General features: G+C 38.0%; 2 protein-coding genes across 2 annotated transcripts; both read left to right on the forward strand.

Moving 5' to 3' along the window:
• Positions 1 to 1,502: 1,502 nt before the first annotated feature.
• LOC137282315 (uncharacterized) lies at positions 1,503 to 24,919 on the forward strand. Its single transcript, XM_067814058.1, has 5 exons — positions 1,503 to 1,536; positions 18,292 to 18,452; positions 21,376 to 21,597; positions 21,839 to 22,069; positions 22,329 to 24,919. Exons 2-5 carry the CDS (start codon positions 18,398 to 18,400, stop codon positions 22,610 to 22,612), a joined length of 792 nt encoding a protein of 263 aa, XP_067670159.1. The 5' UTR covers positions 1,503 to 1,536; positions 18,292 to 18,397; the 3' UTR covers positions 22,613 to 24,919.
• LOC137282236 (uncharacterized) lies at positions 8,716 to 15,367 on the forward strand. The gene is made up of 2 exons (XM_067813969.1): positions 8,716 to 10,089; positions 15,275 to 15,367. The coding sequence occupies exons 1-2, from the start codon at positions 8,716 to 8,718 to the stop codon at positions 15,365 to 15,367; spliced, it is 1,467 nt and encodes a 488-aa protein (XP_067670070.1).
• Positions 24,920 to 26,779: the final 1,860 nt, after the last annotated feature.

A 26,779-nucleotide genomic window follows, 5' to 3' on the forward strand; every position in this document is an offset into this window, starting at 1 on the left:
TCTATAAAGAGATGTATTTTAGTTATTGGTAATTTAGATTTGTGACTTGAATTGTTAGTGGCTGTACCCTCAGAGGATGTTGAAGTATTGTAAAATTATTGTCCTCCTGCGAGGGCACGTAAGTCCCAACGAATTCGATGTAAATTTAAGTCTACCGAGTTCTTAATCATAGTATTTCTGTTATTTCAATTTTGGCTAGAATTTCTTACACTCTCCAGCGGCTGAGGGATGGTTTTCCAGGTTTTTAATCGTAGAATAAGTGTGTTTTTATGGCTAAATTTGTCTAAATTGCTAACAGCTGAAGATGATGTAAATCCTACTAGAGTCCATGCAGGAAGCAAAGGTACTGTAAGTCCCTGTGGTCCTTAGAGTGGTGATCTACTCTTGGTTGTTCTTTTTATATTGTATTGTCCAAATAGAGATATTAATTTTAACTTTAAACACTAGTTTTAATAAAAATTATTTTATTGTCCTTTGTCGACAGATCTTTATAGTAAACATATATTTCGTTTCAATGTTAAATGTTCTCGTCACGATATGGCTGAAATATTGCCCATGTGACGTTAAATATTAACTAACGTACTCACTCACTCTGAAATTTGGGCACATCGTATTGTGGTACAATTGGAGCTGTTCATATACAATTTTGTAAGTATGTGTTAAAAGCTGGAAAGTCCACATGTAACATTATGGCCTATGATCTATGGTGAATGTGGTAGGAATCCCGTATAATTTACTTACACAACAAATGGAGTAAAATATTGGTGTAGATTCTTATACATGCCTGATTGCATCGTGTGTTACTACCGTTAGACAATATAGGTCGCATTTCATGGGCATCTAAAATCACGAATATTCTTTTGTAATTAGGTTTTGATTTTACTTGGAGACTGGTAATAGAACGTCTTTATGAAACCATTTAACCAAAGATTATCTAACAATTTATTCCGGTCGTGGCAGTCATTTTTACAAAACAAAAATAAGTGTAGTTATTACGAACATTTAACAACTCTTTTAACTGTAGTGAAATATTCGGTATTGAGCTTCCTCAATATTTAATAATTACATTTGTTAGAATTAGGTGTTGCAATTTTAGACTAGTCATAGAAAGGGGCAGATATTCTGATATTACTTGTGACAAAATCCTGTCTATATTGCATATCTGTTGGTATGATTACACTATTCCATTAACAAAGTGGCCAAACATAACTTATGTCATATTTGGGATTACTGGCATAATTCAGAAAGTCTGCATGAGCGATTAATACTGTGATAATAATTGTGAAAAATGTTTCTTCGAAAGGAGAAGAAATTCATTTCTAAATTTATCAAATATTCAAGACAACAGTTCAGATGGATAAGATCGATGAACATTATGATATGGTCACGTGGAAATGCACGTGCTGTGCCTATGCTTGAAGACGTCACAACTCATGTGATGGACTCATGAATATTCATTACGTGGAATGTTATATATGAGACTACAACGGTGCATATTGAACGTGGGCAGCGGCACAGTCATGAGTGAAATAAAAGGTAGGTTGTTCTTTTCTCTTTTTTTAAAAAAAAGTCTTGTGGGAGAATCTGTTGATTGCTTTGAACGTCATTTGCTTTGTCATTGCTTATGAATGCTTTTGAACATTCATATAGAGAATCGAAACGTGGCCTTGTGATATCAGGTGAACATCCACCCCTGAACATTAATATATGTGAGTTATTTTACTATCGGGTTCTCTATGACGAATTATAAACCTTTCAAAGTTTGACATTTGAGAAAAAGCTAAATAGTAATTATGCACCTCTCATTTCAGCTCCAGAAAGTGTATTGTTTTGTTTTTCTCTCAATGACTCTATTCCCCCATTGTTCGTTGACTTTTGAGATCGACGTGCATTAACTCATTAAGGCCGAGAGACGCGTATGTGGGGCAAATTAATTAGCTTTTCACAGCGAGAGCCGCGGGGTGATAAAAAGCACTTCCCATTCAGCGAGAGCCGCGTATTGGTGGTTTTATTCGTATTGCACCTATTATTTCAATCAATTTAGCAGTAATGATCAAAGATTAGCCCTTCTTACGAGAGAGGTTACTCTTATTAATGTGTTTTGATAACAATTGCTTGCAATTTCGGGGGCTTACACTGGCAAATAAAGACATGTCTGAGAGAAAGGGGATTATGAGATGTTGCTACAGGAGGTAAATGTCTGTTACTCGTCATTGGGAGTGAATACTAAGATACTATGCTTGCACATTGATTGAATTAACGGTGACAAGGTTACAAAACCTCCTTCTAAATTAAATCATTCATTTTGTGGAGTCCATTGTCAATCTTTTGAAATTCGTTTGCTTTCAAAACAATATACGTATGCCCATCTTCATAAATATTTGGGGAGATTCAACTTCAAGTGTATACATCACAATGAATCAGTATCGTGTAACTTATTTTAATTCTATAATACATGTACTTGAATTGTGATATTTATTCGTAACAGTGTGCAGATTATATTGAAATGTTCAGCAAGCCATTATGGTTGATGTACATGTTGTGTGCGCAAAATATATGTGCAAATAAATACCATCTCTACTCAATGGTTGGATTGGGTTATCCGGGGTAGAAATAATCGGATTGTAGCGCTTTGAGCGCTTTAAAGAAAAATAAACTCATCAAAGTGCTTGTTAGTCCTACATGTACATTTCAGGCATCCTTACGATTATGTATGTTCACGATACACAAAGTTTTTCATGATAGCTAGAGTTGATAAAACCGAAATCTAGCATATCGATTGGTCAACGATCAAACCAATAGTGAATCTGTATCCAAGCTGTCTAGTGACCGAACGTGCTCTTCAAAAATTTAGCCCACGCCCCATGACCTATTATGATACGATTGGTCATAGATAACAAGTCAGGGACTATATTGAACAGCTGAGATACGGGATCGTTGATGACGCCCATCACATGACCCTTTGTCTTATGTATGTGCAAGGAATAGCATTGTACAATATGCATACATGTACAGTGTTCCCAGAAATTATTGAGAAAATCTTTGTTTTTTTTCTAATGATGCTAAGATTGGAAAAAGGGCTTTCACTATGCACTAAGCATACTAGATAAGGGAGACAACTCTTGAAGGCTTAGAAGGCAGCTCATTACGTCAAGAGTTATCTTCCTTGTCTGAGCAGACGACTTGCTGTGTTGACATGGCAGAATTTACAGCAAGAGAGAAAAGAAAGCTCATTCTAGATGATTTTGAAAGGGGTGAGGATGATGCTAAAGTGTTAGCTTGTAGACATGGTATTCCTCTGTCTACAGTATACAGAACTTTGAAGAATATTCAAACAGGAACCGAGATAGAGCACAAAGCAGGGGCAGGTCGGCCTAGGAAATTCAGACTTGGGCAGATTGTGAGTAGGGGCAAATTGGAAAGTGTTGAGAACATCAGAAATGAAATGATTAGCAGAGGAAGTCCTCAGGTATGCAATGAAACAGTTAGTCAGGAATTACAGAGACTTAATAGGGTGAAAAAACGTGGAATTCCCACGCCGTTGATGAAAGATGCACAAAAGGAAAAACGTTTAATCTGGTGTCGGGCTCATGAAAATCAAGATTGGAATAATGTTTTCTTTTTGGATGAAAGTTCTGTTTGGCTTTTCCCTAATTGTGTGAAAATTTGGACCAAAGATACTGTCAAACCTATCTACCAGCGACCAAATCATAGCCCGAAGTTTCACATGTGGGGTGGCATATCGGCTCGCGGAGTGACGCCATTGTGTGTTTTCGCGGGAAACTTGACAAAAGAAAGATACGTTGACATTCTAAATGGTCACCTTCTTCCGACAGCACAAACATTGTATGAAGATGATTGGATTTTCCAGCATGATAATGACCCAAAACACACTGCGCGCTACACAAAACAGTGGTTGTCGGGCGAAAATGTTCAAGTTTTAGACTGGCCCAGTTACAGCCCAGACCTAAACCCAATTGAAAATGTGTGGGGAGTCATGATGGACAGAATAAACCAAAAGGGACTGAGAAATATTGAAGATATGAAGGCCGAGGTGGTCCAATATTGGGATACCCTGTCACACGATTACCTACAAACTTTGATGGGTAGTGTGCCTAGGCGTATTCAGGCATGCATTGCTGAGCCAGGAGGTCTAACAAAGTACTAAAACAAGACTGAGACTGTAAAAGGATGATGTTTTAACATGTTTACGTAAGTAAAACGCCAGAAGTTAATAAACGTAATGAGTTACATGGCGCAACATGATTCAATACTTTCTGGGAATACTATATGTTCGTGTGATAACGTATATTTTCTGCGTTACATCTAGATGAACCAAAGTGACAACCTGTGAATCTGTTCCATGTAAGTCACACATTAGCTTATAAGTACTTACCTTAAAATATTCAGTATATACTAGCAACGTATCAGCAAAAACGCTTCTTTCATAGAAGATTATTAGGCATGTGCGTAAATTCTTCTTTACTGCCATTGACATAGATGTTTTGAACAATTTAATCTCACACAACGATATGAGAGGGACAATTTGTTTAATTATGTCTTACATACAAAGACTACAAACATGCGTTAAGGAAATACACACGCCATCAAAAGTCTACACGTGAACGTGTAATAAAATTACGTAAAACGTTACATATATGACATGTATTCACTCCTGCTTTCTTTCAACATATACCTTTACAACGCAATCAAACAATTAAACAATCAGGACTTGCTCGTATGACGAGACAGTTTCCTGTAATCTACGAAACCTGCCAGGAATATCAGGCGTGAATAGCCCTAATTAGTTTCACCACAGCCAGCCAGGCAATCAGCACGTGGTTCCAGGTGTTGAGCAGTGAAGTGGCTCTCGAGCTTAATGAGTTAACAGATTCGTCACTTAACTATCCTCGTTCCCGTATAGGTAAGTATTTATGCAAATATTGAGAACGTATTCTTGACTTAATTAATTCTGAACGAATTATGTTGTCTTTAATCCAGCTTCAGATGCTTATGGGACATTGTCCACGTCAATGCATCATCATTTGTTTACATAATACCAAACAAATAACTTCAAATAATTCATCAATTAAATTAATTTTATCAGAAATTATAATTCCTATAAACATCTCTGACACCTTTCCATTTATTTTCTATGGAACTGTCTTAACTAGATATTTCCTAATAAATATTACTTTATTATTTACTAGCCTGGACAAAAGTAGTTAAGAATATAGAAAATGTTGAATAACAATCTATTTATTTATTGACACACTGGTTATGCGCCCCTGAGTGGTTATGCGCCCCTGAGTGAAGTCGATGAAATCTGCTGAGAAGAAAAGAAAGTCTGGTAATATAACATTCCCGCATCCAGCATACATATAAACTGCCACAGATACCCAGTAAAGGTTGTAGCACAGATTCTCATTCATGATGATTGATATTTCGCTCTATAGAGCGAGGATCGGACGCTTTAAACACCCGAGGGGTACACGGCAGGTTGACCATGTAAACAGCAGGTACACGCCATTCACAGACGGCTCAGACATGCCCTATCGACTCACCATATGTGCTCTACTGATATCAGTGCATCTTATTCTCTCCTTCTCTCTGACCAAATATGGGGAACAGTTTGACATGTTGCCTTTCTTCACATCCATGCTGTCGACCGATCAATGTTTACACCTGTGTGACAGTTGTGACGTCACTAGCCCTAACACATTGTTTACTTTGCGACCGTTCATACAGTGTGCTTCATCTCTCCCATCAACGATACATCTGGCTGGTGATGTAGAACTGAATCCAGGGCCTCTGAGTAAAGAATTAGAGGAAATGCAAAACAATATTTTTAATCGGATCCAGGATTCAGAAGACAAGGTTTGTGGTGAAATCAACTCAGTTAAAGTGGACATAAAATCCCTCCAGTCTGATATCAGTAAACTTAAGACAGAAATTGACAACACTAAAGAAGAACAGAATGTACTCAGACTAGACATAGATTCGCTGATTGAGAGAATGGAAGACGCAGATGACTATCTGTGTGAGTTAGAGACGAGGATAGAGGATCAGGAGCAGCGAAGCAGGAGAAATAACATGGTATTGTATGGTATTCCAGAATCTTCAGGTAAAGAGACATACACTGAAAGCAAGGCTAAGGTTCTGGAAGTGCTTAATACTGCAAGGGAAGTGAAGGAACTACCACCACTAAGACCAAGAGACATAGAGAGGGCCCACAGAATAAATGCAAAGAAATCAGATTCAAATCGACCTGTTGTTGTGAAAATGCTACACTGGGAGGATAAATGGCATAGTGTTAAAATGAGGGATGTTCTGAAGGAAAAGGGTATTGGCATCGCCAATGATCTCACGGTTGCACAAAGACAAGAGCTTGCTAGAAAAAGAAGTTTACATCCAGATAGGAGATTTTATTACAAAGGCAACAAACTTGTTGAGGAGCCGAGAGAGACAGCACAAAGTGAGGCCCCAATACTCAGGGTAAACGAGAGCGACACACCCCCTCAAACTACCAGCGATAATCTACAAGCCAAACCACGTCAGCAACGTCAAACAGACAAGAATAGGACTGCATCACGCCGTCCTAACAGAACACAAAATAGATAGGGGTTAGGCCAGGCTGAGAACACTCGCAAAAATCCTTTAGAACACTACAATGATCACAATAAAGATAGCGAAAAAAAAAACACAAATGTGTCAGATAAAGACATCCATTTTATATTTTGGAACATTTCAGGAATTTTCCATAAACTTTCTGAATCCGACTTTATAAATTACTTACAGAGTTTTGATGTAATAGGTTTAACTGAGACTTGGGTAGATGATCTGTATATACAAGATGTATTTTCAAACTACGTTTTGATAAGCAAACATGCTGAACGAATTGCTAAATGCGGTAGATTATCTGGTGGAATATTTGTCTTGATAAAAAAAGAGTTTGAGAAGTTTTTACTGTGGTCGAAAATCACTGAAAATTCCATATTTATTATGTTTGACAAAAAGATGTTTGGTCTGGATGAGAATATTCTATATGCCTGTGTCTATGTACACCCAGAATCATCTACCTGGTACAACAGACCTGTGTTATCATGTAAAAATGGTATTAGTATTTTCCAAGATAGTCTACTGCAAATACTTAGTGACATCCCCGAAGATGTTTTGATCTTATGCGGTGGAGATTTTAACGCACGGACAGGTACAGATGCAGATTTTGTCGAAGACGATATACTTGAACAAGTTGAAAATCAAAACTTTGCATTCCTAGACTTTATATGTGATAATTTCAACCAAGTGCGTTACTCTGCCGATAAGATAATAAACAACTTTGGAAAATGTTTTCTGGATCTCTGTGCAGTAATTAACATACACATAATGAACGGGCGATGTGGGTCTGACACTAAAGTTGGAGATTTCACTTTCATTGGCAATAACGGCGCAAGCGTCGTCGATTATATTATATCATCTGCACCGTTGTTTGAATATGTATCTGATTTTGAGATAACGTCTCGACCCGAGTCAACGCATCTTCCGCTCACTATGAAGTTACGAACGCTTCATGTGAAATCGTCGCGTACGAAATCTGGTTGTAAGAATACTTATAGATTTGTTTGGGATCATAACAAGCTTGACTCCTTCAGAGAGAACATTCTCTCGGACCCTGTGCAAGATATTTTAGATAAATCTGTGGACAGTGCATTCACATGTATAGACACTAGCGTTAATCTTATAGTAGATGCCCTTTGCCTGGCAGCGTCAGATATGAAAAGAAAGTGTAGAAGTACGAGAAATGATCTGAACGAATGGTATGACGATGAATGCAGAAAACTCAAATCTGAACGCTGTAAATCTTTGAATAGGTTCAGGAAAGATAAAGATAAATGCTCATTGATACAGTATAACCTGTTAAGAAATAAATATAATGCCCTCTGCAAATATAAACGTACTTCATTTTATAACAATAAGCAAAAAATAATAGAAGAAAATATAAATGACTCAAAACGATTTTGGCAGGAACTTAAATCCCTAAATAAGAAAAAGGATTCTTATAATGATATCCAAACCCAGGAATGGTTCCACCACTTTAGAGACTTATTTGCATGTCAAAATACGGGTAGCGAGGAAGACACAAAAAGTAATGAAGGTGGGCCAGAAGACTCTAACCCAACCAGTGACGTTTCAAAAGATATACTTGACTCTCCTATATCGAGACAAGAGATTCTAGAAAGTATCAATAACCTTAAAGTTAACAAATCCCCGGGAATAGATGATGTAATTCCAGAATTCTTTAAACACTCTGCTGATCTTCTTCTACCGTATTTAGAATTGATTTTTAATCTGATATTAGAAAAAGGGACCTTTCCTACAGCCTGGTCGGTTGGGATAATAGTGCCTATACATAAGCAAGGAAATTTAAATAAAGTAGATAACTACAGAGGAATCACATTGCTGAGCATATTCAGTAAAGTGTTCACATCGATTGTTAACCAAAGACTAATTTTTTGGGGTGAATCAATGGACAAAATAAATGAAGCCCAGGCAGGATTTAGAAAGGGTTACACAACAACCGATAACATGTTTATACTACAGAGTGTGATCCAGAGATATTTGAATACACAGAGTGGTAAGCTATATGCAATGTTTGTTGATTTTTCTAAGGCATTTGATTCTGTCCAAAGACATAAACTTTGGTCATTATTTAACATGAATGGACTTAGCCCCAAAATGAGTAAGTTATTAAGTGATATATATCAAAATGTGAAAGCCTGTGTTAGAAACAACACCGAGGTGTCTGCAACATTCGATGTAAACATTGGAGTTAGGCAAGGCTGCGTACTCAGCCCGTTCCTGTTCTCTTTTTTCATAAACGAGCTAGCGGTACAGATTGAGCGAAATTGCTCACATGGTATCCAGTTGCATCCCGATATGTTCTATCTTTTCCTCTTATTATTTGCAGATGACATTGTTCTCATTTCTAGCACTATAAACGGCCTACAGAAGCAGATAAACGAATTAGAAACCTATTGCCAAAACTATTGTCTAAGTGTAAACATGAATAAAACAAAAATAATTGCATTCAAGAAAGGAGGTAAACTATCGAAAAAGGAAATATGGTATTATAAGGGTAATGTCGTAGAAAGAACTACATCATACAAATACCTTGGAGTATATTTTACAAACATTCTGTCATGGTCGACACACACAAAATACGCATCTGTGCAAGCACGTAAGGCTCTAATCGGTATATTAAGAAACCTGAGAGTATTAGGAGATATAAATCTAGCATCCTTTTTTAGAATATTTGACACCAAAATCAGTCCGATTTTACTTTATGGTGCCGAAATTTGGGGCTTGAAATACTTTGATTGTATAGAAAAAGTTCACCTATTTGCTTGTAAAACATTTCTCGGAGTAAAGATGAGCACACCAGACGTTATGGTATATGGAGAATGTGGCAGGTTTCCCCTCCACATATTCCAGCAAACTAGAGTGATCAAATATTGGATAAAGTTATTAAACATGTCATCACACCGTTTACCCAAAAAATGTTATGAAATGATGTTATTGTTGCATGAAAACGGTAAGCAGAACTGGGTATCAGAAGTAAAAAACCTACTCTTCTCAACTGGATTCCATAACCTATGGTATGATCAAAAAGTGTTCGCCCCATCACTGTTTTTAAACACATTCACACAAAGATTAAAAGACATATATCAACAAAAGTGGTTGGGAATTGTTTCATTATCAACAAAGTGTAAGTATTACTCAACACTAAAAACCCACATTTATACTGAAGGTTATCTATCATGTGTAAATGTTAAGAAATTCAGAACAGCATTATCACGTTTTCGTTGCTCATCCCATGATTTATTGATTGAAAAGGGGAGATTTATGAATATAAAAAGAGAAGATAGACTATGTAAATGTTGCACTAACAATGCAATAGAAGACGAATATCATTTCCTTCTTGTCTGTCCAGCATTTGATACACTACGCAGAAAATATATGAAAGAATACTATTTTGTACATCCATCGATTGCCAAATTCTCTTCACTGTTGACGTGTTCAAATGAAAAGGTAATCCAAAATATTGCAATTTTTATTCACAAAGCTATGCTATCCAGACAATTCTTCTATAAATGATATGTATATGGAGTGCGCCCTACAAATGATATAAAGATATGTGTGATATCGAGAAGTGAGTGATTTAGCATGATACTATATTACATTTGCTAAAATGTCATGTATATGATTTGATATGCCATTATATATGATGTACAAGCTGATCTCTGACATATGATATATAGGATATGACGTGAGACGATGATATGATGTATTATGATATGGTATGATACTATTTCCGATGTGAGAACATATATGATACGACATGACATGACATGGTACCATCTGATATCATATGATCTAATATGACGTGATACAGCATTATATGGTATGATATGACTCCATGATATTATACTACTTTATATCATGAGTAGTATGATGTGTGTTTTATACTATAGGCCTGAGGCCTTTCAGTATTGAAATAAATAAATAAACTATTGATAAAAGTAACCCTAACCAGTATAAGTATTGTGCCACACTTAAGCACATGCGTATTTCTTGTCTCTATAAAACTACCAGGTAAAGGTTCTAGGTTTATATACTACATCTGGTCATGGGTTCTCCAAAGGGCGTAAATGCAGATTGGTTCCATCAGTATGTTTGGTTTGTTGATATGTGGCGGAAGTCAAATATTGATTACACTACACTCTTGGTTCCTGCTGACTTGGTCCCCTCCATTGCGCAACTACAATAACCAGAATTTATAGACCACCTCATTCAAGTTGAGTGAGCGAGTTTAGTTTTGTGCTGCACTCAGCTATATTCCATATATTCCAGTTATATGGCAGCGATATGCAAATAATCGAGTTTGGACCAGTCAATACAATGATCAACAGCATCGATCTGTGCAACTGGGAACCAATGACATGTGTCAGCCAAATCAATGAGCCTGAGCACTAAATCCCGTTAGTCAGCTCTTACGATAAGCATGGGCTACTTAAGGTCAATATTTCTAACCCTTCAGTCTTCATGGGTCATTTAAGTGGATATATGAGTACAAATCTGCATCATTTCATACAATCAATCATTGTATATTCCAACACTACGCTTGTATGATGTTTTCTGTATTTGAAAAATTCTTATGAAACAATAAAATGAAATATACTGTAATCATATTTGCTGTAGTGTCTCTTTTATTTTCACGTGTGAAAATTCGGATCGGCTGAATAGTTGGTCATTGTCTCGACTGGTTAATGAGATTCATGTCTTGAAAGAGGACAGGAGAAGAAACTGGATTAAATTCAACCTCAGTTCTTCTAAACATTTGACAGATCAAACTCGGGTTCATCCCTCCATTCAGTAGTATAGTAAATGGGGGTACAGGACCAGGTAGGAATATCGGACATGTAGCCAATTGCAGCAGGATATGGTTCTCGCATCAGATATTGTCTTCGTTTGTGGCTTGGGGTCTTTACCTCAGAGTTTCATATATCTGGATTGCGATACGTGATATTTCCTCTTTGCTTTATGAAGGGGCAAACAACCAGTTTCGATCTCAGCATATGCCTCACACAATTTCATGGTTCTTGTAATAATTTTATGTCTGTGTATCTGCCTGTCGCTAATTGGGGGCTCACTTTTTCATCGGGTTGTGAAAAGGAAAACTGACACTGTGGGCGATGGGACCATGACAGAAGGTACGTTCATCAACTCCTCTCTGACTAATGCTTTCGGCAACCCGACTTTCAGGTAGAACAGGTCTGGTTTGCCCTCTTTGTTGTTGACCAGGTCGACCTACGTTTTCATGGACCATGTCAGATTGGTGGCATGTTTTCTGCTGTCTCCCTTGTTTCTCTTCTCTTTTATCACGATGTGTTGCTGCCAGCTCGGCGATTTCATTTTTTTGGCTTTGGCAGGTCTCTTATCCCCAAATCTCGTGACTTCTTTGTTGATGCCATCCATCACTCTCTGCAAGTGTGCGACCTATTCAAAGTTTCTGTTTGGGGAATCGAACAAATCACTTGAGTACTAATGCAAGAACAGGCATTCAGCCAAGGTGCGATTGAATCTCTCAATGATGGCTTGGCTGATGTGAGCTCCTGCCACGCCTTGCCTCAACTGGACGTCGTCTGGCAGGGTCAGTCGGCTGCATTTGTTAATACATTTCAAGCTGTGACAATTTCATTCGAATCTTTGGTTGTCAGCAGTTTGGTTTCTTTGTAATGACTGCTGATGTCGGAGATGGTCATGGCATACGTGTACGTTTTTAAATCTCACCCTGTCATCCAGGAGAAACAGGAGGTCTTCTTGTTCAACACAATTTGGCAGTTAGACTCGCGTGACCACTTGCTTTTTGAGCCAGTTTTGTGCTTTCTCTTCTGAGACTCAAACAGCTTTAGCAAGCTTTGGGACAGCGTCATTTGGACTGTAGTAAATTTTCTTCATTTATGTATGAATGCATGAATGTGCGCGATGAATTTAATTAATTGGTCAACAGGCGTGTGTCCGTAATTCGAAGTGGTTACTGAATCGGCAGTGATCATTTGTTTTGTGTTCATTTGAGACAGGGAGGTGTTGTTTATAGTCTGTCTGCATGTTCTGCATCCGCGGCTTCTCAGCATATTCATTCCATGGTTGAACGTTTTGTTCTCGAGCAGTGCTTCCTTGAATCTTGATGTTCTGAGTGAGCAAGTGAGTTAACATCGGCAATATTGCAGCCATATCGTGACGAGAACGATTAATTATGAAAAAAACAAATGAATTAATAGCACACACATTGTAAAACCCTGCCAACAGTAAAACTAACTAGAATATCAGAGTAGGATGTAAAACTAGCGAATAGACCTAGAACAATGTATCTATAGAGGACAGTACAATATATAAATGAGCTATAGGTTGCCAACAACTGAAGGTAGATCACCATACTAAGGACCATTGGGACTTACAGTACATTTGCGTCCTGCATGGACCCTATTCGAATTTACATCATCCCTTCATCTGTTAGCAATTTGGACAAATCTAGTCATAAAAACACACTTATTCTACTATTAAAAACTGGAAAACTGAAATTTTCTTTGTTACGGTAAATAATTTACCGTAACAATGATGTAAGAAATCCCCTGTGAACCAGCAAAACGGAAAAAAGACGAGTTTAAAATATTCAGATATTATTAGTATGCAACGAGAGCAAGGTATACAAAGTCAATATAACAATGCTGATTGCAAATACAATTCAAGAGAAGCAAAATCTAAGTCACTGGGTCCCAAAATACAATATAGCATTCACACCAAAGTCTTGGTGTGAGATAGAATGAACTATGGCAGAATGTCAACACAGCAATCGTTGCGACAGCAGATAATGTAGATTCAGACATTGAAGGGATTTCAAACGTTGGCCGTAACTCCACCAAATATGAATGAGTGTGAGTGTTGCCCTGAACATGGCAACCAGCCGTTTTATACATATACAGTCGTTTCCCGAAAGTTCGGGCACAAACAAACAGTGTCAACACTGTAGAATGCCCTCGAGTAAGTCTCCCGGAAGTAAACACATCGAAAACTAGGAGCAGATAAATTCCAGAAAACCAGAATGCTAAAAGTGTTGACCAGCCAGAAAAACAAAATGTGACCCATCATAATTAATATTCAAAACGCTAAACATTGTGACCCAATAATAATTAATACTGAATTAATTTGGGACTTAAGTACCCTCTCAGGAGGACAATTATTTTACAGTATTACGATTATGTATTTTCCGTATATTTTGTTATTAATTCAGTAATAATTGTTATTGGGTCACACTGTTTAGTGTTTTGAATAGTAAATATTATGGGTCACATTTAGTTTTAATATCTGTTCAACACTTTTAGCATTCTGGCATTCCTGAATTTATCTGTTCCTAGTTTTCGATGTTCACTTCTGGGATACTGTTTCGAGACCATTCTACAGTGTTGACGATGTTCGTTTGTGCTCGAACTTTCGGAAATGACTGTATAAAACATATATAAAGGCTGCCTGCCATGTTGAGGGGGACAATCACACTCACATTCATTCATATTCGCTGGGGTTACATCTCTGCCACGCTTTTGATCATCAAAATCCCATCAACGCCTGAATCTACATTATCTGCTGTCGCACCGATCGCTCTGTTTACATTTTACCATAGCTGTTCTCTCTCACACCAAGCCTAATAATAATTTCAATTAAAGTGGATGTTTACATCATACCTTTTTGGGAACCCGTGGCGAGCCACCTCCTCGTGGTGGGTGCTGGGTAACACCAAGAGCTCGCCAACATCCCCGTTGTGGACCCGGGGGGATATTTGGTACACCAACCCGTTTGCCGTGGGTTGCGGCCCTGTGTTGGTGGAGGACGGGAGTCTGGGGGTTGAGAGCACTGGGGACCTGTGACCGCCTTCCCTTTGCTCGACACACCCCTTCGACCCTTATTTCATCTAGAAGGGTGGTTGAATGGGCCCAGTTCAACCAATCCGCTGGTCACGCCATGCCCTGAGTGTTACATTTTGTAATGTAAACATTTGAAAACTTCATCTTGTAAGTCTTGGCAAATTTTTGGACCATCATAATTTCAAATATACACTTTCATCTTTTTGCCTAGACTCCTATGCCCAGAATGTGGTGGCTCATGGGTCAATCTGGTGGAATGAATAAACTTTAACTTTTCTGCTGGAGTATATCATCCGGGTATCCTTGGTGCTGCTTGTTTTTAGCATTGTCCTTGTGATACTCCATGGTGGGTGGGGAGCTCGGATGATGAACCAATAAATACTAACCATGGAATACCAAACCCCTACCAAAGAGACAGAACGTCCACTTGACATTGATCTTGATGATACTGAACACAGATCTACAAAAGCATTTGACTACTGGCCACGCTTTATCATAATTGAGATGCTGGATAAGACATAGATTATGTATTGCTTACGTTTATGGTGTCTTTGAATATATTTAAGAGTTGTTAATATGGCGTTAGCTTCTGCTGTAAAAATAGAACTATTATCTGGTAATCTAGAAGATATTGTTCTGGATCCAATGACAGTGGCACAAGCGACTGTGCCACCATCCTTGGACCCATCTCTAAATAACGATTTATAATTGCTATATTTATGTTTTAATTGATTATATTCTTGTTTATACTGTAATTCATTAGTTTGTGATTTTTTAAGTGATGTTAATGTTAGGTCAACCTGCGGCCTAACCAACTGATAGAGGAGGAGAGGAAAGAAGACGGGAAGGAGCCATATTGTATAGTTCAATACTGGCAGCAGCAATAAACGGCTTTATTCTGAGCCCAAGAGGTGGAACAAGAGAAGACTTTTTGCTATACAAATCCTCATAAAGAGGATTGAAGACACAGTTATATGCAGGGTTAGATTCTTTAGAGTATATTTGTGTGATATATTGTAAAGATAATTTGATACGGTGTTGTGCAAGAGATGATTCGTCAACCTCAGCATAAAGACTGTCAATAGGTGAAGTTCTGAAAGACCCAAAACAAAGTCTTAATCCTTGGTGGTGGACAGAATCAAGAAGTTTAAGGTTCCTTTTGCAGGCTCCACCATATACGATTGAGCCATAGTCAAGTTTAGAACGTACGAGTGACCGATATAGATGGAGAAGGGTAGCTTGATCCCCTCCCCATTTAGAATTTGACACCATCTTCAATAAGTCAAGTGCTTTCAGACATTTTAAGTGATTCAATATGCGGTAAAAACGTTAAGTGTGAATCAAAGATTAGACCCAAGATCTTGACTTCCTTGACAACTTTAATGGGCGTCCCGTCTAGAGACAGTTCAAGGTTTTTATGTAGTTGGTACTTAAGACAAAAATGTATGCAGTCAGTTTTCGATTTAGAAAATTTAAAGCCGTTTTCAAGACACCATTTATTTATCTTGTTTAAATACAACTGCAATTCACGTTCAATGGTATACATATTTTTACCACGACAAGAAATATTAAAATCATCCACAAATAACGATCCATCAATTGAATCGTTTAAAACTTTTGATAAAGTGTTGATCTTGATGCTGAAAAGAGTGACTGACAAAATACTGCCTTGTGGAACACCCTGATCATGATTTGTAATGATCAGAAAGGGTAGTACTCACACGGACCTGGAATTGTCTGTTATTTAAAAACTTGGCTATAAATTCAGGCAAACGACCTCGCAAGCCGAAGTCATGTAAATCTCTTAAAATGCCATATTTCCAAGTAGTTTCATATGCTTTTTCGAGATAAAAAAAGATAGACACAGCGTGTTGTTTGTTAATTAGTGCATTTTTAATAAATGATTCTAAACGCACTAAGTGATCGACAGTACTTCTGTTTTTCCGTAAACCACATTGTATATCTGTGATAAGGTTATTTGTTTCCAAGTACCAAACAAGTCGATTATTTATCATGCGTTCCATGGTCTTGCAAACACAGCTAGTTAATGAAATCAGACGATAACTGGAATGATCCGTATGATCACGTCCAGGTTTAGGTATTGGTACTACTATGGCGTCACGCCATGAAGGAGGAAAGTTACCCGATGTCCAAACATCATCAAGAATATTTAGGAGAGTTTCCAGACAGCATTCTGGTAAATGTTTCAGGAGTTGATAATGTATGTTATCAGCTCCTATAGCAGTATCATGAGCTTGATCAAGTGCAGTATGGAGCTCATAAGTAGAAAAAATTTCATTATAATCTTCCCCATTATCTGAGTTGAAATTAATAGTTTTCATTTCTTGTTGTTTTTGATACTGCTGGAATTTAGGTAAATAATTAGAAGAGTAAGAATGTTTAGCGAGGGTATCACCCAGTTTATTTGCTATATCTGATTTATCGGTAAGTACTTGATCTCCATGTTTAAGATGATGGACACTAGATTTAGTACCTTTACCTTTAAGTTTCTGGATCATGTTCCATACCTTGGACATGGGTGTCCTCGAATTTATGTTAGATATATAATTTTGCCAAGATTGGCATTTGTTGTGTTTAAATGTACACCGTGCTTTAGCATTTAAAATTTTGAATTTATTTGAATTAATCACCATAGGATGGCCACGGATTTAATGTTCTGTTTTTTTCCATGCCTTCCGAGCTTGTTTGCAGTCATCGTTGAACCATGGTTTTCGTTTGTGTGACAGAACAAAGACAGGTCTAAAACATTCAAATACTGTCTTTACCAAAGAGAGCAAGATATACAAAGTCACAATTCAATTTCACAATATCGATTTCAAATACTGTACAAATGAGAGAAAATCTAAGGCAATGGGTCACAAAATATAATATAGCAAACTCACCAAACTCTTATTGTGAGAGAGAAAGAGATATGCAGAATGTAACACAGTAAGCGGTCTGACGGCGGCTAGGAAGATGGAACGTTGGCAGCGATTGATGATATACTGCAGTCATGTGAATGTTTGTGTCCGAACAACACAACTAGGCTTTATATATTTATATGCTGTCATTTCACGAAGGTTCGAGCACTTACGCCCATCGCCCAAACCGTAGAAATCCTGTTATTGTTTTTTCAAAAGGAGGTAACTCTCAAGTACTACCTTTAAGGCGTACCACTTAAAAAAATTCCGTAGGAAATGTGACCCATAATAACGAATACTAAAACCTTTAATATTGTGACCAAGTAATTATTATGCTACACAACCCCGCTTTGCCATTGCTTGAAAAAGCTGAAAATTTACTTAAACATACACATTTTCACTTCAGTATACATCAATGCTTATACGTGTATATGTTTCCTGTATAATGGTATAAACATGTGCAGGCTAACTATTCTCGAAACGTTCGTAACTTTGATCGTAGCCAATGTGTTAAGAATGGGCTTAAGAAATTCGTAGGGCTACGAACGTTTCGAGAATAGATAGTCTGCACATGTTATTGGTCATAACTTGGTGGTCAGTCAATTAATTTCTAGCGATTCTGATTAGTGGTAATACCACATAAACACAAAAGACACGCAGCTTTCAAAGCGAAACGCAAAACTGTGTTCTAACAAAAACGTTTTTTTTTTCATTATGGCTGAATCACAACTTTGCTTACAACCTTCAGATTTGGTGTGTCAATACTTACCTCCCGGATACACGTAAAGCATGTTTCACGTTCATGGAACACGTAACCACCAAACCAGTAATGAGGTTTATATTCTTAACATCGTCTACATTCTAGTATTCATTCATTCACCTTCACTTAGGTGCAAGGCTGCATTACCAAAGCATCCAACCCAATCTCTTCACCTCACCCTGCTGATAGCGATAACAATCTGGAACATCAAGAAACCACCAAGAGACGAGTGAAGGATGTTGCTGTCTGTCGCCGAGCTTATACTCACCCTAAGCTGTTTAGTGGTACAAGGTATGTGGAACGTTAGGTTATAAGACACAATCTGTCAGAGTCAAAGCTGTTTATTGTTTTTCAGACACGAGCTGACTTTCCTGACATTAATATTTTAACTGACTCCCTTTCTATGCTTTACTGTATGTGTGAACATGTGCGCGTGTATGTGTGTATGTTGTATTATTCTACAGAGGTACTGTTTTAACGAAAATTTGAGGAAAGACGATATCCTTTCATCATGCTTAAAGAAAACAAAACCGTAAAAACTGTAGGCCAAGCACTTTAGTTTATGATAGTAATAAAGTATCAGCTGCTGCATTGCTCATAGATTGATATTGCCGATTCAACGATAATTTCTCACTCACTCACTCACTCACACTCTCACGCACGCACTCACTCATGTATTAAAAGTACATGAGATGAACATATTCACTGTAATCAAACTGGTTTTATACCTGACAGGACGATTCGTAAAAATAAAATTGTTGTATGACATTATATTTGAAATAAAGAAACGACACATTCCATGTCTTTTTGACAGATTTTGAAAGAGTGATAACACTGTATCAAGAGATTTTATCAATCTAGTTTTACATTAATTTGAATTTTGTCCTGAAATATAAGGTGGATACATGTGATAACTTACGAAACAAAAGTCTGTACTTTGCTAATGACAGGATTAATGTTTTTACTGCAAAATTCAGGTAGGAAATTAATTTAGCTAAAAAAAGGCAATCTAGAGTGGATCAAAGGCTAAAACAACTGATGAAGTATGCAATGGGTTGAAGATTGAATGTGTAACTGATCCATATGATGTAATAGGTATTCAATTTACACCTGATCTTCATTTATGGTAACATCAGAAAGAGCCCAGAGAAAATTTGATTAAGAAACACTTGGCATCTTGGATAAAAGACTTTTAACACTTACTGATACATTATCAGAAATAACGCTCTAGCCATCTCTAAAGTGGTTCCTACTGGATTGATCACTGCGTTGTCAGATCGCCGCGGTATAGGTGGAATATTGCTGAGTGAGGAGTAAAACACCTCACTCACTCACTCACTCACTCACTCACTCACTCACTAAAAGTGGTTCATATTTTCAGTTCTCACGTCAGCCCACCATTAGAATTTTTCACTTAACTTGAAAACATTTTATTGTTTTTTGTTTTTTTAAACAAGAATAATAAAACAATGAGTATATGTTTTGCGAAATAACTATTCCATCAAAATTATATACTTTAAGACTGTATTTCAAAAGATGTGTTACGAATAACCCATGCAATGCAAAGACATATTTATCATTAAAACCTATTCTGAAGCGTACATTTATATTGAAAATACTATTTGACCTGATCGGCTGACATCGATAGTTGTTGTTGGGTCACAATGTTTAGAGTTTTTAGCGATAGTTCTCAAGAATCAGTGACTGTGTATGTATAAGGTTGGCTGTTGTGTTGACAACACACACATGGATTTACTTTACCAGCTTTACTTCATCAGTCTGACTCTTAGCAAACGCATCCACTTCAATTGTCAAAGTCTCTGTCTGACTGATGCCACTGCCAGCTTCCTTCGCTTGGTGTCTCTCATTGGAATAGACTTTGGCGAGTTTATATTACATTGTGTGACCCATTTTGTTTGCTTGTTTTTTTTGGGTTTTTTATTTCACTCATTTGCATTGTATTAGAAACCTCTGTTGTGAATCATTGTATCTTGCTTATCTTGTTCTTAACTCAATACATATTGGAATATTTTAGACTTGTTGAGAGCATTTTCATGCATTTAGTCACGGCAAATCATTCACACGCGCGCGCACACACACACACAAAGGATTGGGCGGTTAAATGCAAGATTCGTTAAAAGAATACAATGGCGTGTAAGTGACTTATTTATCTTATAGATATTTACTGCATGTATTACCCAACTCTTGGAAGACAACTCTTAACACATTTTATTCAGTAGTTTGAATTTCAACCACTGTTAGATCTGTTTAGCCAAAACATCAAAAGGCTGTAGTATTTTTATTGACAAACGTATTTCCAATGACAAACATCCAAAGATTTGTAATGTATGGCAGTTTATATTTCCTTAAACATAGTTCAGTTGGAAAAATACATTTACAATATATAGAAAAGCCATAGAGTTCTGGTAAGTATTATTTACACAAACAAATAATTACCTAAAATAAAAAGAAAACCTTGCTGACAGGTTATGCTGATTCTGCAATAATGTCAAAGAAGGTATTTGATCAGTCAACTCCGTATTTGTTTTCAGTAATTTCCACTCCTGACAAGTTGTGGATATTTGTATACTTTATAAGTAACCAAGTATATTACATTGACCTGCCACTAACAATACGACATTTACATTGTGTACATTTGTCAGTGAACATTCCAGTGAAGTCATCGCAGCAAATATGCCTTTTAACTGAATTAAGAATAATGTACCAATAACGAAGCATACATGAAATCATAAAATCCAAAATAATATTTTCTATATCTTATACAATATTGGCGAGACATGATTTCTTTTTACAGTTTCTGTCTAGAAGGTCCGGTTGGAACTCACCTCCAGTAACGTCATAAGTGGCAACTAACGGTATTGGGTTCTCAGGCTCACGGGCATGGTTGATATATGTCATCGCAACCCAATAACGCAGATCGAGGCTCGAGCTGTTGATCACTGGATTGTCTGGTCATGACGCCAGATAGCTGAAATATTGCTGAGTGTGGCGTGAAACTAAACTTACTCATTCACCCTACTTATCGTTTGAATCATAATGAAGCAATATCTATCTTACTGGACGTTAAAGGATGTTAGCTAATGTTGGTTATAACTGCTTAAGCTTGTTCGTATTTTACAACTACTAATAACGAACCCGTGTTTTATCCTGTGTTTCGTAATGCGTACAAATTATATCAACCGCTTTTCTGCAGATCAGATCCATGTCAAGGCAGCAAATATCATGCTGGGTAAACCGACGCGCCAAAGTACTACTTACTCTACAGACAACCCGTCTGGCAATGCCAAAGATGGAAACTGGACATGGAATCCAGCAGTTACTACACTTCAACTACGCCCATTCTGGCAGGGAGACCTACAAGGGTTCTATACCGTACACAACATCACCGTCTCAACGCATGACTCTACTTGGTTCTGTCAGTAACCTTTACATTTTCTTAAAACCAAATACTCTTGAATTATTTGAAGGCACCAGGAGAGTATCTGCGCAGTAATTTGTTATTAAACTGAACTCATCTTGTTACAAATCTGACATGTTACATTTAAAGCAATTATCTTGGACGTCATTTGTCTGTGTGTTAAAGACCTTCCACTGATTCATTAATTCAAGTATACAGTATTATTACAGACTCAACTAATACCCCTTGAACGTTTCAGATCAATTCATCCTTGATGCATACATCGGTGTATCGTCCGTAGATGCTGACTGCACCAATGACGACATTACATGGTGTGGTAAATGGCCGGCAGGATTATCAGCTGGAGCAAGTGTAACCTTCAAGTGTTCCCATGAGCAGCCTGTGCGATTCGTGAGGGTTTGGAGAAACATCACAGACTTCTTGGCTGTAAGTGAAGTGGAGGTACAGGGCACTCCCATAGGAAAAAACGGTAACTGTTTGTTAAGAGACTTTGGTCTACCGCTTTGGCTTCTCGCTCATTTAAACCTGTGTACATATAATGTAAAATCGTATATACTTCAGCACTCACAAAGTAGCAAACGAACACAGCAACGTTTCACGCTGTTCCCAGATGTATTCTTTCCCTTTATGTGAAGATCAGTGTCACATAATTATCGGCACCAGGGAATGCTGTTGTTAATCTCTTTCATCGACTAACTTCGAGGATATTTCTATCTTCTGTACTTCAGCTGCTAAGTACGACAAGAGTCTGAACAAGAAGCTGTCCACACCTGTGGCTACAGTGAATGCCATATCAGCCAGTGACTGTGGTAGCAAGTGCCACGTGACCCAACCTTGCCTCGGTTTCAGCTACAATCCATCAGCCGATCCACCCTGTCTGTTAGCAGCATCTACAGCAACAACAGAAGCCAACAGCTGGATTACATACTTCATTTCTCCCTGCTCCAGGGACCTCGCTTGTGGCACATCCGGTCAAACAATGAACATGCCCTCCGCGACTCCCTGGCCCTAGTGCCAGTTTCTGTGACTCTATGACTATACATTCAGATAAACTGTAGGAAAGAAATGTATGTCAAACTAGAGGGCTCAATTCACAAACAGACGTAATGCCATGTAATACATCTGAACTGTGATTAAATAACAAAGCACAGATTGGACTCTGTCCAACAAAATAACCTTGTAAATGACTTTGAATCGGACAAATGCATTCATTCAATCATTATCCTCCCAGACAAAGTAACATACGAACAGCGCAGGCAGAAAAGCAAGATGCCTGTCGTATGCAAAAGATAACAACCCGGAACTTCACCTGTAAAGATATTAAAATTTCACTTTCTTCATATCATGACAAATCATATTTCCTCTACAAAACTGATTTCGGGCAAAATGAGGTGTTCGTTCCTCTAAACATGCAAACATTTGATACAGAAAAGCTGACATTGAACTGTTATGCAAACATTTGGTACAATCAAGTTGAAAAAATCGGTTATACTCTTGCACTCTCAACAACCGCATTCTATTAATTGTAGATTATCTATTTGCACATTTATTTACAATTTTCTTTATATGTTAATATATCTGTGTTTTTTGGTGACAGTAACTGTTTTCGCTGAGTGACGCTGTCTTTCTTGTGAGCTAGCCAGAGAAGGTTCTGTACATAAGTTTTCATACGGAAGTGTCAAAACATTTGAATATTTCTTCTTAATTTGATTAAGCTCGGCAGAGCATGATAGCGATTCTTGTCTAACGCCGCACCCAGCAGCAGTCGGCTACATGGAGGCGGTCCTGACGTTATAGTGATAGACAGTAATAGACATGTGTCAGCCTCGTCAGCTAGTCTGACCACCCGATCCCGTTCGTCACCTCTTACGACAAGCATGCGCTACTGAAGGGAAATATCCTAACCCACATCTTCACGGTTACGTCAACATGGGATAGAAAAACATCACCTGAAACATCACAGATATTAATTTAAAACTAGTATGTAAATCTAAAATATCTTAATTACATAAGACATTACATCATTGTCTGCATGGGTCCTTTGTAGAATTACACGATTCCCTTCAGCTATTAGCAGGTTCCGATGATCTAGCGCAAATATCACACATACAGGGATTACAATAAACTTAGTAGTAGTTTTAAATTTACTTTGAATGTTTTGGGACTTACCTATCCTCCTAGGAGGACAATAATGTCATGTCACTTAAACACCCATTGAGAGTGCAGCCACTAAAGTTCAGTTACTGATCTAAACTACCAAGGATGTAATGGCATCTGTCTACAGGACATATACATCATTTGTCTTTAGTTAACTTCATCTCTTTTAAGATTCAATGATAAATGACGTTAATGTAAGGATTCTTTAGCGTTTTCACTTCGAAATATTTCCCCATGTCATGGAAAATTGACTGCAGTCAAACAAGACATCCTTGACTCTTTCATTACAAGAGACACAAAATGGTGGATCTTCATGTTTGAACAAATTCTCATGTGTATACCTGATGTGCCCAATGCAACCTTTTCAAATCGGAACAAACAAGTATGTGTAACCCATAGTTTGTTTAATTATGTGTAAGTTTTGATACCTACTTGGGCGTCACACTTCATTTGCATCGGATCACTTATGGCCGAACTAAATGGAGCTTGGTAATTAGAATATGGGATCAGAACTTGTGTCACAGATTACTTTTGTTGAGTGCTGCCACACTTGGCCATTGTGTTAATAACAGAGATTCCCACATGACTGGGTAACCATCAAAAGATGGCGTGATATTGGTGAGTCGCAAGATCTTTATATAACTGATTTCAGTCAAAAGTGACTGATGTTGGATCATGTGAGAGAATATGTCTACTTTGAGCGGTAGCAGATCATATGTTACCAGAGTACATATTTGCCGAAGCATGTTATTTGTACGGCATGGACCAAGCGAAAAGGTTAATACTTGTTCTGTATTTGTCACACCCTATGGGAATCAGTTATGGGGAGGGGGACCTTATTTCACGGAGAGCAAAATATAAGAGACATCAATTGTCTAGTGGGTTATTCCGCTTCACTGACTTGCCCACATAGAACAATAGGTGGTCGGTAAAAGTGAAGACCCAGCATATTTCCATGACATCGACCTCGATAGTGAACTCATTCTTTTTTCAAATTTTGTCCTTCGTTTGATGTTTTTTTCGGAAGGACGAATTAAGATGTTATTGCCTTGTTATAATAATTGTATTTAATTCCACTTGGCTTGATAGGAAATGTAATTGTTCTATGTTTGTACTTAGTTTGATGCTGTTTAGAAGGATGAATAAACGCTTTACGTTTTCATTGGTGCGTTTTGCCTTGGTATTGTCTATATTTCTATGTGGAGTGAAAGCAAAGACACGGTTGCTGTGATATTTAGTTCTTATTGGTACTATATGTTACTTTCCCTCAAGATAAACATAGTTACATTCCTAAAGTAGCATCATGGTGAGTGTGAGTTATTACTCACAAAATTGTCTTCAAATGAGCCTGATTGGTGTCATGTTTGCACAGGCACTTGATTGGGGCACACAAGCTTTTGATGTTTTGATTGTGATGCCGAAACTGTGAGTTTCTGTGTGAGACATGGAAGCCATCCAAGTGGGGAAGATTACGGCTGAAAGCGCCAATCGTTTACTCCTTATGTGAACGAGACGTGTGTGTCGTGCCTGAGTTAACCTACCAACAAGCCGTAATCCTTGAAAGACTAATCTCAGTGGAGAGCTGAATACACATGTCAGTCGCCCGCGCTATGTAGACGCAGCAGTCAAATATGTGTATCATGGCATTTGTGCAAAATTTGTTTGACAGAACTCATTGTTGAAGATTTCATTTAAGCCTTGGCCTGCACACTTTTTATAGGTCCTGTTTCATCCTGGGGCATACCTTCGTACGTTAATTTGATAAAATCTGTCCCTTCACGTAGCTTCCTCGCTTCCTTTGCGTGGGATCGGAGGGCAAACTGTCGCTTCGATTAAAACAGAGGAAGATGCCCTGCTTTTCAAGGTATTGTTTCCTTTCAAGCGTCAGCGCCATTATATGGGTTTCGTTTCGCTGTTTCAGTTCTATTTTTGTATTACCCGGTTGTTCCGGTTCGGGTTTTCGGGAGGTAAATTCGTGGCAATAAAATCGCACGTTGAAAGAGAAAGGGATCTTGTCCTCATTGGCGTGGTGGCAGCGGTTTTAACCTACGCTAGTGTGGATTTCAATACACAGAGATCACGATACAAGTTCGCTTACCCTCTCATATCAGGTACAGTTGCGTCAACCTCGAATTTATCCGTTATCAAAGCATCGGTTCTTCAGGTCATGTGTAGCCTCACTTACAGAAGCGCTCATGAAATCTCAGCGACATGGCTAACCTCCGAGCCCCGAAGCAGTGGCAACTCACAAGGAATGAGACAATTAACTCGTTTGAAAACTGGAGGCAGAATATAGTGTATATCTTATCCTTAGATGCAAATTTTGCTCCCTTTCTCGCTGACGGCAGCACTTGGCTGAAGAAAACTGCAACTAACCCATTGAAAGGATTGCAGTCTGATGGTGATGATGTACAGGAAAACCGGCGCAAAACGGCTGAACAGAAAAACATACACCCCGAACTTATGCTTGGGCAGATAGCTAATTACTGTACAGTCATCAGTAGGAACTCAATAATCAAGAATTCCACATCTGTACGAGATATCTAGCAAAAGATTAGACTCCACTACGGATTCCAATCAACTGGAGCTAATTTTCTCAACCTTGTTGACATCAAGATGCAGCCTAATGAGCGCTATGAAGATCTCTACCAGCGTCTGATGGCTTTTATAGAAGATAATTTACTTACCAATCGTTCTGAGATCACTCACCATGGTGAAAAAATTGACCAAGATGAAGACCTGACCCCGACACTAGAAAACATGGTTGTTGTGTTATGGCTCCAGCTTATCCATCCTCAACTCCCCCAGCTAGTGAAGCAAAAATATGGTGCTGAATTGAGGAATCAGACACTTGCATCTTTGAAACCAGAAATCTCCCAGGCTATCTCTTCATTGATGGGTGAGCTTCACAGCATTGAGGACACGAAAGCTATGAGAGCCGCAGCTATTTCTAGTGACAAATCTAGAAGTAACCATTTCAAGACTCAACAGAAAGTCTGCATCTTGTGCAAGACAGCAGGCA

The sequence above is a fragment of the Haliotis asinina genome, chromosome 4 (assembly GCF_037392515.1).
Source record: "Haliotis asinina isolate JCU_RB_2024 chromosome 4, JCU_Hal_asi_v2, whole genome shotgun sequence".
Classification (NCBI taxonomy): domain Eukaryota; kingdom Metazoa; phylum Mollusca; class Gastropoda; order Lepetellida; family Haliotidae; genus Haliotis; species Haliotis asinina.